The sequence below is a fragment of the Heloderma suspectum genome, chromosome 3, assembly GCF_057233095.1.
Source record: "Heloderma suspectum isolate Gila_16-S chromosome 3, 16-S_ref, whole genome shotgun sequence".
In the NCBI taxonomy this organism is placed as follows: domain Eukaryota; kingdom Metazoa; phylum Chordata; class Lepidosauria; order Squamata; family Helodermatidae; genus Heloderma; species Heloderma suspectum.
The window spans coordinates 137,061,716-137,076,286 of record NC_139460.1 but is presented as its reverse complement, the minus strand read 5'-3'; the positions used below and the strand labels follow the sequence as shown (position 1 = coordinate 137,076,286).

General features: G+C 41.0%; 1 protein-coding gene across 4 annotated transcripts in view; it reads left to right on the top strand.

The window, feature by feature from the left end:
- TPP2 (tripeptidyl peptidase 2) overlaps window positions 1-14,571 on the top strand; it is a 55,896-nt gene that overhangs the window by 21,546 nt on the left and 19,779 nt on the right. For all 4 annotated transcript variants that reach the window (XR_014789245.1, XM_084844659.1, XM_084844658.1 and 1 more), the window contains exons 11-21: window positions 467-615; window positions 764-879; window positions 3,298-3,466; window positions 3,655-3,812; window positions 7,573-7,649; window positions 9,442-9,548; window positions 9,913-10,067; window positions 11,238-11,354; window positions 12,211-12,311; window positions 13,895-13,991; window positions 14,247-14,384. Coding sequence is in view for 3 of the 4 variants with exons in the window: in XM_084844659.1 (XP_084700785.1) it covers window positions 467-615; window positions 764-879; window positions 3,298-3,466; window positions 3,655-3,812; window positions 7,573-7,649; window positions 9,442-9,548; window positions 9,913-10,067; window positions 11,238-11,354; window positions 12,211-12,311; window positions 13,895-13,991; window positions 14,247-14,384 (1,384 nt within the window). In the remaining variant the exon portion in view is untranslated. The remainder of the gene's footprint in view (window positions 1-466; window positions 616-763; window positions 880-3,297; window positions 3,467-3,654; window positions 3,813-7,572; window positions 7,650-9,441; window positions 9,549-9,912; window positions 10,068-11,237; window positions 11,355-12,210; window positions 12,312-13,894; window positions 13,992-14,246; window positions 14,385-14,571) is intronic.

The window sequence follows — 14,571 nt, the reverse complement described above, 5'->3', positions numbered from 1 at the left end:
CAGAGTAGATGATGCTGGGCTTGAGTGGTAGCTCCATATGTGCCTCTGTGAATGTAGCTACTTGATAAGACAGTTGTGTGAAACATCCTTTGAGCGGTGAGCAGTACTTTTTACTACACTTGTGCACCTGATCAAAAATCTGAGAGAGGGAGCAAGTAATATTTTTCCCTATTCTTGGCAGGGCAATATAAATGACTGGCTTATCACGTGGTTATGTGCACACTGTAGTAAGTTACCATGTGGTATGTGGTGATCTGCATGAATTGATGCGATATGCTAACCTTCAGAGACAGATTAGGTTTCCTGTATTTTAGGAACCACCAGTCAACAAACCCCTTATGACAGTTACTTAGAAGGGCATCTTGTACGATGCCTTTTCTGCATGACTCTAGAAAAAGAATAATTGAATAGCTTAGGAGGTGAGAGGTGAATTGTTACCATTATCGTATTTCTGTATTAATTTCAGTACTGATGGAGCTCTGGGAGTGAGTATCAGTGCACCCGGAGGTGCTATTGCCTCTGTTCCAAACTGGACCTTACGGGGGACTCAGCTCATGAATGGCACATCAATGTCTTCACCTAACGCGTGTGGTGGCATTGCTGTAGTACTGTCAGGTAATGTGGAACACCACTCCTCCTTTAAAGCAAGTTGTGTTTGGGGTCAACACTCATAATATGTATGAAGCCAGTGATGCAGATTCAGTAGTGAGGAATGTTTTTCTGACCTCTACCAATGGTTTCCCCCACTCTTTTTCTGTTACAGGACTTAAGGCTAATGGTGTGCGTTACACTGTTCACTCAGTGAGGAGAGCCCTAGAAAATACCGCAGTGAAGGTGGAAAACATACATGTATTTGCCCAAGGACATGGCGTTATTCAGGTAATTACATGCTGATGCTTGAGGAAATGAATTGTTAGCAGTCTGTTAGGTCAGCTGAAAAGGAAAGCTGCTTGTTCTTGATGAATATATATCTGATGTTCTCCAGCATTTGAAGTTTTCTATTCCATTGTCAAAAATATTGCTTAGTGCTCAAGGCCAGAAAAGGTGCCTGATACTGTATTGGCTTGATTGTTATATGGTTTATTTTATGTCATTGGGAGTAGGCAGCTCCCCATAATCAACGTTTCTTTGTTGCTATTTTTAATGTTCTTCTGATATCCTGTTCACAACACTTATTTCAACTGCAATCCTATGCATCCTTAAATGGGAATAAATCTGATGGAACACAGTAGGACTTCAGAGTGGTATTTATTATTTATTTAATATTTATTTACAATATTTATATACCTCTCCATATCTAGAACGGATTTCAGAGCGGTGAACACAAAAGATAAAACTGTAAGAGCATAAGAAGATTAAAACACCACATTAAAATCACACTTGTTTAAAAACGCAATGCCAATAAAAACCATAACTGGTCAATTAAGGAATGCTTCCTAGAAGAGTGCTGTTTTCAGGATGCACCGGAAACAATGCAGTGTTGGTACCTGCCTGACCTCTAGGGGCAGGGAATTCCAAAGGAAGGAGGCCACCACACTGATGGCTCTACTCCTGGTGGACTCCAGTCGGGCCATAAGTCCATGTGGAACCACCAGCAGCAAGCCCTCCGATGACCTCAGTGACCAGGCAGATTGTTAAGGGAGAAGGTGCTGTCTCGGGTATCCTGGTCCCGAGTTGTTTAGGACTTTGTACCCAAGTACTAAAACCTTAAAACTGGCCTGGTAGCAAATAGGCAGCCAGTGCAGTTCCCTTAGCAAAGGAGTTACATGCTGGAAAGTAGCAGCTCCCGACAACCAAGCTGCTTGCGTTCTGCACTAGCTCCATCTTCCACACCAGCCTTAAGGGCAGCCCCACATAGAGCGCATTGCAGTAATCCAGTCTTGAAGTTACTAGCACCTGTACCATTGTGGCCAAACTATCCCTGTCCAGGAGAGGCCGTAGTTGGTGAACCAGCCCAAGCTGGCAAAAGGCACTACGAGCTGCCACAGCCACTTGGGCCTCCAGCGACAGTGATGGATCTAGGAGTACCCCCAGACTATGGGCCTCATATTTCAGAGGGAGAGCAACCCCATCCAGAACAGGTAGTGAGCCTATCTCCCACACTCGGGAACCACTCACCCACAGAGCTTCTGTCTTGCCAGGATTCAGTTTCAGTTTATTGGCCCTCATCCAGCCCATTACTGAGTTTGGGCACTGGTCCAGTACTTGCACAGCCTCTACTGATTCAGATGTTACAGGGAGATAGAGCTGTGTGTGCATAGGACTCCACTATTTGTCAAGCTTATTAAAGGACACTGGTTGTGGAACTTTGTGGTTTTACTATATTTCTTACACTACTCAGCATAGATAGCACAGAACCCTGGAGTTCTTTCTGTCACCATGTGGTTTTATTGTTTTTATATTTATACCCTGCTTTTAAAGCAGAATGCAGTGTATTAAAAACAAAAATGCTAATTAAAACAATTTCCACTTTTAGCTGGATCTGAAAGAAACAGCCAAAAGGGATCAAACATAAAATCAGTCCCATTAAAACATCCTCTGTAGTACCAGTCTAATCAAAGCCTTTCTGCAAGGCAATGTCTGCACCCCCTTCTAAAATGTTACAGTGTGCTGCCAGATGGTCTTCCTTCGGACGGAGGGGGGAGTTCATCAGAGTTGCAACAGTGAGGAATGGCTTGGCCCTGGAATTCACCTGGTGGCCACTGGGCTGGTCCCAGTGAATCTGAGTTTGCAGAGAACCTTGTAGTTTTCCTTGTTTACCTTGTAGTTGAACTTGGCTGTTTTTCCTTGCTTGCAGTAGGTTATGGTATATAATTGATGCTGGGAAAGACTGAAGGCAAAAGGAGAAGGGGACGGCAGAGGATGAGATGGCTAGATAGCATCACTGATGCAGTGAATATGGACTTGAGCACGCTCCGGGAGAGAGCACAGGACAGGAAGGCCTGGCGTGCTATGGTCCATGGGGTCACGAAGAGTCAGACACGACTAAACAACAACAAAGCTTTAAACCACCACTAAAAATAGCATATGAAGGACTGGGATGAAAAACTAGAGAATATCCACATTTAATACTCTTTTCCTGGTACCATCAGTTCAAGTAGAGGAGTTTTGCAATATTTCCAAACATTTCATGCTTTCCTGCCAAGTTGGAAGAGGTCGTGCCCTATGGAACTACTGCCAAAAGGAACCACTTCTATTCAGGCATAGACATAAATGTTATAATGATGGGAATCTTCTTGATGGACTTATACTTCCATGTTTAGAGTTAATTTCTTTAAATTTCTTTTCCCTTAATAGGTTGATAAAGCCTATGACTACCTCGTTCAGAATTCATCTGTTGCTAACAACATAGGTTTCACTGTTACTGTTGGCAATAACCGTGGAATCTACCTCAGGGATCCTGTCCAGGTAGCGGCACCTTCTGACCATGGTGTTGGCATAGAACCATTCTTTCCTGAAAATACAGGTACGAAAGGAGCTGCTTGTATTAAGTATCTTCAGGGGTGTATAATGGGAAGGTATGGGCCATAAAACACAAGAAAACTGTAATACGGAATTTAAAGAAATATTTAATTCCCCCCAGGTCCATTTAAAACAGTTATAACAGTTTGGACTGATGGAGTAAAGTTCTAAATCTGCACATTCTCATTTCAGAAAACAATGACAGGATATCCCTCCAGCTTCATTTAGCTCTAACTTCAAGTGCATCCTGGGTTCAGTGCCCTACTCATCTGGAGCTCATGAATCAATGTAGACATATAAACATTCGTGTGGACCCACGCGGCCTACGGGAAGGAGTTCACTATACAGAGGTATGGTCTTCTGGCCTCTTTAGTCTTGTGAAGTAAAACTTTCACCAATGTGGGCTTCATCCCCATCATCCTTAAAGTTATCCAGGCATTATAGACAGGACTGTCAGCCCCTATGATCATTGATGGAGCAGTGTCCTCCCCACGCTACTGCCACTTAGATTTGGAGAGAGGCACAATACAGTCTTTTCCAACAGCACAAGAGGCGACTCTAAACATGGACGTCACCAGATGGTCAATATCGAAATCAGATTGATTATGTCCTTTGCAGCCAAAGATGGAGAAGCTCCATACAGTCAGTAAAAACAAGACCTGGAGCTGACTGTGGCTCAGATCATGAGCTGCTTCTTGCAAAATTTCGGCTTAAATTGAAGAACGTCGGGAAAACCACTAAACAGTTCAGGTATGACCTAAATCATATCCCTGATGAATATACACTGGAGGTGAGGAATAGATTTCAGGGATTAGACCTGATAGACAGAGTGCCTGAGGAACTATGGACGGAGGTCCGTAACATTGTTCAGGAGGCAGCAACGAAATCCATCCCAAAGAAAAAGAAATGCAAGAAAGCAAAGTGGCTGTCTGATGAGGCTTTACAAGTAGCTCACGAAAGAAGGGAAGCGAAAAGCAAGGGAGAAAGGGGAAGATATACCCAACTGAATGCAGAGTTCCAGAGAATAGCAAGGAGAGACAAGAAGGCCTTCTTAAATGAACAATGCAAAGAAATCGAGGAAAACAACAGAATGGGAAAGACTAGAGATCTCTTCAAGAAAATCGGAGATCTCAAGGGAACGTTTTGTGCAAAGACGGGCATGATAAAGGACAAAGAAGGCAGGGACCTAACAGAAGCAGATGAGATTAAGAAGAGGTGGAAAGAATACACAGAAGAACTATACAGGAAAGATCTTAATGTCCCTGATAGCCATGATAGTGCGGTCACTGAACTTGAGCCGGACATCCTCGAGAGTGAAGTCAAGTGGGCCTTAGGAAGCATTAGTAACAACAAAGCTAGCGGCGATGACAGTATTCCAGCCGAGCTATTTAAAATCCTAAAAGATGATGCTGTTAAAGTGCTGCATTCAATATGCCAACAAATCTGGAACACTCAACAGTGGCCACAAGACTGGAAAAGGTCAGTTTACATTCCAATTCCAAAGAAGGGCAACGCCAAAGAGTGTTCAAACTACCGCACAATTGCGCCCATTTCACATGCCAGCAAGGTGATGCTCAAAATCCTACAAGCTAGGCTTCAGCAGTATGCGAACCGAGAACTACCGGAAGTACAAGCTGGGTTTCGAAGAGGCAGAGGAACTAGAGATCAAATCGCCAACATTCGCTGCATCATGGAGAAAGCAAGAGAATTCCAGAAAAACGTCTATTTCTGCTTCATTGACTACGCTAAAGCCTTTGATTGTGTGGATCACAACAAACTGTGGCAAATTCTTAAAGTGATGGGAGTACCAGACCACCTTACCTGTCTCCTGAGAAACCTGTACGAGGGTCAAGAAGCAACAGTAAGAACCAGAGATGGAACAACCGATTCGTTCAAAATTGGGAAAGGAATACGACAAGGCTGCATATTGTCACCCTGCTTATTTAACTTATATGCAGAGTACATCATGAGAAATGCCGGGTTGGATGAATCAGAGGTCGGAATTAAGATTGCTGGGAGAATTATCAACAACCTCCGATATGCAGACGATACCAGCCTAATGGCAGAAAGCGAAGAGGATCTCAAGAGCCTCTTGTTGAGGGTGAAAGAGGAGAGTGCAAAAGCTGGTTTGAAACTCAACATTAAAAAAACTAAGATCATGGCATCTGGCCCCATCACTTCCTGGCATATAGAAGGGGAAGAAATGGAAGCAGTGACAGATTTTATTTTCTTGGGCTCCAAGATCACCGCAGACGGTGACTGTAGCCATGAAATTAAAAGACGCTTGCTCCTTGGGGGGAAAGCTATGGCCAACCTAGACAGCATAGTAAGAAGCAGAGACATCACCTTGCCGACAAAGGTCCATCTAATCAAAGCTATGGTTTTCCCAGTAGTAATGTATGGCTGTGAGAGCTGGACTATAAGGAAGGCTGAGCGCCGAAGAATTGATGCTTTCGAACTGTGGTGCTGGAGAAGACTCTTACAAGTCCCCTGGACTGCAAGGAGGTCAAATCAGTCCATCCTAAAGGAAATCAACCCTGAGTGCTCATTGGAAGGACAGATACTGAAGCTGAAGCTCCAGTATTTTGGCCACCTAATGTGAAGAGAAAACTCCCTGGAAAAGACCCTGATGCTGGGAAAGACTGAAGGCAAAAGGAGAAGGGGACGGCAGAGGATGAGATGGCTAGATAGCATCACTGATGCAATGAATATGAACTTGAGCATGCTCCGGGAGAGAGCGCAGGACAGGAAGGCCTGGCGTGCTATGGTCCATGGGGTCACGAAGAGTCGGACACGACTGAACGACTGAACAACAACAACAACACAGTGGTGCCTGCTATCTGTCTATAACTTCAACTGCTTTGAAAGGTTGTAGAGGTACGGGTGGGAAGAGCTGATTCCTTGAGCTTTCCACAAACGAGATTGAGGGGAAAGATTTGAGAAGAAGCATTAAGAAAGCATTGGCTGGGCTTGCACATAATGCTAACCCATGGTATGGGTTGTTGAATTCTGGTTTGTTGTGTTGTGTGAACCCAGTTGTGTTAACAAATCATGGTTTGTTAACCATGAACAACCCAAAAAGAGAACCCGTGGTTTGTTGGGCTGTGAATTCTGGGTTGTTTCAACCATGGTCAGTTGTTACATGTGAACCCAGGTTGGTTGTACATGGGTTGTTTTCCCAGGCTACAAAGGTGGTGGGCAAGAGTGGTAAAAAAAAAAAAAAACACCTCCCAGCTATTCTACATACCAGAATTACATACCAGTCATACAAAGCTGTAAACAACGTGGGACCAGGATACCTAGCAGACTGCCTTCCCTTGTACATACCAAGGCGACCTTTAAGATCCGCAGAGGATGCCTTGCTGGTCATTCCAAAACGAACGGAATGTTGTCATGAAATACCCAAATGATGGGCCTTCTCTGTAGTGGTACCCACTGATTGGAAAACCCTTCCTTGTATAGTTCAGGAGGCAGAAAATGTGACATCTTTCAAACGCCTGCTAAAAATGTGCTAGTTCACCCAGGCTTTCTCTGGGTTGTAAGTAAATTAGTTTCGCTGCTCCATTTTACTGCTCCTTGATTTTTATTGTAATTGGAAGTGTTTATAATGTTGTGTTTTAATGCTGTTGTGTTTTTAATATGGTATTTTAATACTGTGAACCGCTGAGAATGTTATTATATTCAGCGATATATAAATGCCACAAATAAATAAAATAATACCACAGTGCTGCAAAGGCATTTGGTATGCAGGGCAAAGGAGAAGGGAAACAAAAAATCCAGGGATTGAGAAGACAAACCATGGTCTTAGTCAAACCCTGAGTAGGGGAACAAAGGATGGGTTAGCATGATGTGTGAACCGGGTCGTTCTGAACAAGTTTTAAGTAACAAGCCTCTGGTTGTCTGTCAAATATCATATGTATTTGCTCAAAAATTAAAGGTGAACATGGATTGCAGCTGTATTTTCCAATATTTTTACATTTTGAGTGCTATATTTAATGTGCTAGGCTTAGTAGTATAACTAATGAATATGTGACATCTTCTCTGTATCTGTAAAATGCTGGAACTTATTTTTAAACAAAGTGGCTAATTTTATTGCATTCAACTTTTTAGGTGTGTGGTTATGAAATATCAATGCCTAATGCAGGTCCTTTGTTTAGAGTTCCAGTAACTGTTGTTATACCAGCAAGGTAAATACGTTTTTACTGCTTACAATGCTTTGTGAAGTTTTTCTAAGCAATCGTCTTGGGGAGGTCTGGTTTTTATCTCTACTTATCTGTGTAAAGCCCCAGCACTAACAGTAGGCAGAATCCAAACCCTCTTACCATTTTATATATCACAACAACTGCACTACAAGTGTGAGAACCAGTGTGGTCCACAGGCTAGAGAGCTGGTCTTGGATATGAGAGAACTGGGTTCTAGGCTCTGATGTACACTGAGAGATGAGAGTGCTAAAATTCTGCCTCATTTTTACATCTATAACATGGGTGTAACTCACCTCACAGTAAGAAAATTCCATCGAAATTGTGGAGTCTTTAGCTAGATCAGACCAAAGATCAGTCTAGTCCAGTGTCTTGTTTCCAACAGTGAACAACCAGACATTCCAGGGAACCTCATAGAGCTTGAGAGTCTCCGTTATATGTCTCCAGCATCTGATATTCAGTAGTAGTAGGGAAAGCTCTTCGAGTTATGCTCATCTAATACTATGGACATATTTATTCTATGGAGGCCAGGGTTTCAAGAAAGGAGTATTGCATCTTGTTTCTTTAGAAAGGCAGCATAAGCTAATGTTATTGACAGTCCTATTAATGTTCATCATGATTCTTAGGCAAGGATGTATCTGTAAGCATTAATAGATGCCTTCAACCAGTTGATGTAGTCATAATTTGAGCCCCATTTTTGAAAGAAGCTCTCTGCTCCCGCCTCCCAATTCAGTTGTGAATTACATTAATTACATTAATTGCTGGTTTGGGACATCTTTAAAATAACATGCACATTCCAGCCTATAAGCAGGGTGTTATTGTTGTTTTTAAAGTCCATGTATTTCCATAAGTTGGTATTCTGCACCTTCTAAAACATTAAGCCTGTTCGGATGTCACACTAAGCCATGATGGTTAGGAGTTTTGAGCTAACCATGGTGACTTAGCATGATGTCTGAATGGGGGTCAGACCTAGCTATGGTGGTTTATTAACCACGCACAAACCATGCTCACTAATCAGCTCTTGCAAGATGGTTAGTGACGCTAACCATAGCTTAGTATGATGTCTGAATAGGCTGCATGGTTAATGGAGTGTTTCCATAGAGCTCTGCAGCAAGAACAGCCAAAAGCAGCCATTACAGGAGTGGGGCTGCTGATGGCCATTGGCGGCCATTTTCTTCCTTTTTTCTGCTTCCCTTACAGAAACAATCAAAAAATAAATAAAAATAGTGGGAAATTGTGCAAAAATCGCCATCTTGCTAAAATATGCATTTGCGCAAAATTGCCATATTGCTGAAACATGTATTATGCCCGTATATCGCTAAAATGTGTATTTTCGTATATGTGAATGTGCACAAAAATGCTGTATTGATATAGTGATTTTCCGCAAATGCACCGTTTAGTGATGTACAGGGATAATGTGTGTTTTAGCGATATGGCGATATTTGCACATTATTCCACCGTTTTTATTTATTTTTTGCTTATTTCTGTAATGGAATCGGAAAGAAAGAAGAAAATGGCTGCCAACAGCCATCAGCAGCACTGTTCCTGTAATGGCTGTGTGAGCTGCTGAGGCTGCTGGGATGCATGACGGAGCGGTTGGAGGACTACAGGAGGGAGGCTGGGTGGAGAATGGATAGGCTAACCTCGCTGTGGCCATGGTGAGCTGCACGTGTGGCAGGGGCTTTCGCAGCGGTTAGCGCTAACCACCTTGCAGCATGGTTAGCCTAACCGCCCTGCCCCAATGTGCATCTGAACAGGGTCACTATGTTTCTGTTCACAGAACTGATGAAGCGTCACACTATGACTTCAAATTTACTGATGTTCACTTTAAACCTGGTCAAGTCCAAAGACATTTCATTGAAGTTCCTTCTGGAGCAACATGGGCTGGTAAGTCAAATAATGTAGCGAATTGACCATTGGACTCTGTGGGAACTTTACTAGAGAAGCTAATATTTACTGGTGAACAGGTCTTGTGCATTTTAAGATCTCTGTGTGGTGTTTTTGATATTTACGTGTCACTTTGAGCATCGAGATTAAAGGTGGTGTTCATTAATTCAGTGTCTGATACTTGCATTTTACTTTTTGAGGATGATTTCTAAGGATACCCATTATCAAGGGGATAAGCATGCATTACTTGCTAAAGTAGACTTGCCAGTATTTTCAATTCTTCTGATGCATGCTGGCTTCAGAGAAGTGAGCCAAAGGCCTTCGTAATACTAATGCTAAAGTGCTGCCTCTTTCTCTTACCTAGAAGTAACTGTATGTTCATCATCATCTGATGTAACTGCCAAGTTTGTTCTCCATGCGGTTCAACTAGTAAAGCAAAAAGCATACCGAAGTCATGAATTCTACAAATTCTCTTCGATACCAGAAAAAGGATCGGTTACTGAAGCATTTCCCGTCTTAGTAAGTCCATCATCAAAACAGCTGCCATATGCAGTGCTGTAACAGTGAGACACTGGTGAAAGCAAGTATGGTTTCCAGAATATTTTGCTGGTCTTGGGCGTGGAGCATCTGTTTTCATATCTCTACTCAGCTATGGGCTCATTTTTCCTTTTACCTTACCTTACCTGTGAATAATGTGAATAATAAAGATAGCCTGTGACACAGGTTGATTGTGAAGGCCCAACAAAATAAAGTCTATATAAGGCAGTATCAGCTCTTTTTGAAAATGTGATCTATTTTACTAATGCAGAGACCTCAGACTTTGAAATACATAAAATTGTTGTTTAAGTGTTAAAACATAAAATAATACTCTTGCAGGTTTTTAGAATATTGCGTATTTATTACATCAGATTTATTTAAACATTGGCTTTCCATGAACCTGCAGTGTATCCCAGGATTGAAACTAGATTTGGTGGGGATTGATCGTGCAGATTGTGGGATCAGGGATATTTTTCTTTTTCTCTGCAGTGTTGCATCTATACAGTGAGGAGTTGAGGGGGTAGGGAGTATATGGATTGCTTCTATGCTTAATGTAATTAATAGCTTCATTGAAACTAATGAAACCTTCAAGTATGAGATATTTAGACATATTAAAGCCTCCTTTGAACTCTGCTGTGACCCAGAATGTTCAGCTGAGGCCTTCTGTATCAACCCTGGCACAATAAGCTAAAAAGCTATTGAGCTTCATGTAACACCTCTTCAGTCTTGTGTAACTTGAAAGCCTGTCTTGTCCAAACAGTTGGTTTAGTGCAAGGTATCTTTTTTTGAGATCATTTTAGTCTGTGTAATGGTTCAACATGATAATTACCTTTGTAACTACTTGAATGAAAATTTAGGAGACCCCTTGTTTCAATATACTGTTATCCCATCAATCCCCATTATATACAACTTACGTGTTTGCCTTGCTAGTATTTTACATAACACCTTTTTTAGTATTCCCATTCTTAATCAGAAAGGCAGCACACGTGCTTTATAAAACACACAGACCGAAGTTAATAGTTCAAGAATATTACGCAATACTGTCAGTGATTGCCATTTTAATAAATTGGCTGAATTCCTTTACTTTTGGGGGGCTTGGTGGAGAGTGAGAGCCAGTGTATATATCTAACTCCCTTTCTTCTGCACACAAAGGGTGGAAGAACAATTGAATTCTGCATTGCCCGTTGGTGGGCAAGCCTCAGTGATGTCAGCATTGACTACGCCATCTCATTCCATGGCATAGTTTGCAGTGCATCTCAGTTAAATATTGTGAGTATCATTCAGTGTTGTCTTTTATTTTGTTTTGGTAAATGTGGTTCATTAAAAGGATAAGAGAAAGAACTGTGAGACCTTTGGCTTTCTAGTATGCAGTTCTGTAGTTGATATAGACATTCTATAGAATCTGGACCATTGAGAGAACCCTATGGTGCTATTAAGTCCACCCTTCTTGTTTGGTGCAGTGTACCTGTTGCATTAAGCAGCTTAGCCAGATGGCTTATCTAACTTGGACTTGAAGACCTGCAAAAGAGGAGGTTCCATACCTTCAGTTAGGAAGCTTGTTCCATTGCCATACTAAACTGGCAATTAGGTACTTTTCGCTAATGATTTTCTTTGTACCTTGTCCTTGAGACAACATATGTTTTCCTTCTGGCTGATATGGATTAAATGTGTAGACTTGTGATAGTGCTCACTTTTAATTTTTTCTCTAGGCTAAACATGGCCAGCACTATCAGCTTTTATTCATAAGGGAAGAAACATGGCTTTTCTCTTCCTTGCATCATACTCCTACCCCTTTTCTATTTTGTCGATAAAACCTCTACATGAAGTCGACACTTTGTGACTTCAGAATAAATGTAGTATTTATAAATGTCCAATGCATTGTATACAGATTGGGTGTTTGCTTACGCAAGCTACTTGAAATATAAAGAAGCAGGCATATGCAATTTAAAAACTTTTAGACTTTCTCAAGCTTACTAAGTAGTTGATACCTAATGAAATGTATTCATTTGTCAAATGTTGATCTAAAATGTGTTTTCATGTACATGTTTGCCCATGCATCGCCTAAAATTCATAATAAATAACCAGCAGAAAATAAATTGTAACAAACACTCATTTTTCTTTTTAGCATGCTTCAGAAGGAATAGTGCGCTTTGATGTTCGGTCAACACTGAGATATGAAGATATTTCTCCTTGCATAAATCTCAAAAGCTGGGTTCAAACACTGAGGTACAGTAGATAGTTGAGATCAAAAACCAGGCAGGTGTGTTGGTCTACTCACAGCATCAGTGAAACGAATATCTCTATTAGAATCAACCAGTGTTCCCATTACACAATTCTCCCTCAGGCTGGATATTAAAAGGAAAATGTATGATTGTAGTATTGATTCCTGTATGTGTTTTGTTTGTCTTAAACTAGTGATAGTGGAAGCTGAATTGGAAGTCTATAAGGCTAAAATGGTGGCCTTAAGAAATAGTACTTAAAATAGTATAGTTAAACTAAAACTAGGATCACAACTTCTTAGCCTGTATAGGCTTTATGACTAAAAATAAATTCTAGCTTTGCTCAGAGATTGTTAATATTGCCATGACCTCCTCCCTCCCTCTCTCTTTTGTAGCTATGTAAGAAAATGTATCTTTTATATACTGCAGAAATATTGCAGTCAGCACATGCAGTACATGTCTGGCACTTGCAGTATGTGTGTATGTATTTATTCAAAGAGCACTTTGTATGCCACCATTTGCTAGAAGAAATACATTATGAACATTCAACAGTGGTTAGATTAAAAAGTTCACCCTCAAGCATGCTTTACATTAAGGCAGAAGCTGGCAACTTGTTTGGCATTGAGAACCACATTGCCAACTGTCTAGTTAAGGAAATCAACCCTGAGTGCTCATTGGAAGGACAGATACTGAAGCTGAAGCTCAAATATTTTGGCCACCTAATGCGAAGAGAAAACTCTCTGGAAAAGACCCTGATGCTGGGAAAGACTGAAGGCAAAAGGAGAAGGGGACAGCAGAGGATGAGATGGCTAGATAGCATCACCGATGCAATGAATATGAACCTGAGCACACTCCGGGAGAGTGCGCAGGACAGGAAGGCCTGGCGTGCTATGGTCCATGGGGTCACGAAGAGTCGGACACGACTGAACAACAATAATTATGACACACTACTTATTATATTTCTACATGTGGCTGCCTTTAAAAACTGTTTGAAAACTGCAGTTGGCCCAAAATGTGGTTGGCAGACTGGTGCCCAAAAATCAGATTATATTTATCCAGTCTTATTCCCATCTTCACTGGCTTCCTATTTGTTTCCGGCCTCAATTTAAACTTCTGCTGTTAGTCTTTGAAACCTTACGTTCTGGGAGCAGGTTATATCTGACAATTAAAGATCAAGTTCAGAGACCTTGCTCATTGTCCTGTCAATATGTGAAGTTAGATAGGCAAGTATAGAGATGGTGCCTTTCTGTAGTATAACTCCTTCCCTTTGGAGGTCTGCCAGGCTCCCTTGTTGTTCATTTCTAGGCATTCTTTAAAGACTTTTCAGTTTTCAACAGGCTTTGAATGTGAATTTAACACCGCTATTTTTAAGGTTTTATATCCTGCTGCTTTGAAATTATATAAATTTTTTGTTTTGCTATCTGACTGTATCTTTAGATCATTGAACTGTAACATAACTGTGTGTTACATTATTTCTGGTCACCACTTTGTATGATTTTATTTTCCAGAAAAGTAATATTTTTGGAATTTTATGTTAAAATTGCAACCTGAATTATCTCCTAATGCTACCATTGTATTACTGAATTACAGACCGCTCAGTGCTAAAATAAAGCCATTAGGATCCCGAGATGTTTTGCCAAATAATCGACAGTTATATGAGATGATTTTGACATACAACTTTCATCAAGTAAGTTTGAATTGTTAAACTGAAGTTCCCAAAGAAAGAATGTCCCATAATGTTCTCATACCTAGGTATGGCTGGTAGTTAACATTTATCAGCAAACACCAATAAAAAATCTGAATTTAATCCATTGATAGGGAAATAGTACTTAGAATTAAAAAGTGTCACTGTGTGTCAAAATATAGACTTAATCCTAAACTGTCTGTATAAAAATATGTTTTTATTATTGAATATTCTTAATGCAATCTGACTTTTCTTCAGCCTAAGAGTGGTGAAGTAACTCCAAGTTGTCCCTTGCTCTGTGAACTCCTGTATGAATCAGAATTTGACAGCCAGTTGTGGATTATCTTTGATCAGAATAAAAAACAGATGGGGTCGGGGGATGCCTATCCTCACCAGGTATGTAAGGATGTCTGTAAAACTTTGCTCCCTTTACCACTTTCATAATCTTCCTCTCTTTAGTCTGCAGTCTTTAGCATGCTTATTTTCAAGCCAACATAAGAAAATGCAAAACACCCCAATTCTACTTGAGCTGAAAGCTCTGTTAATTTACATATTGTCTATCTCTTTTGTACAAGTGTGTTTA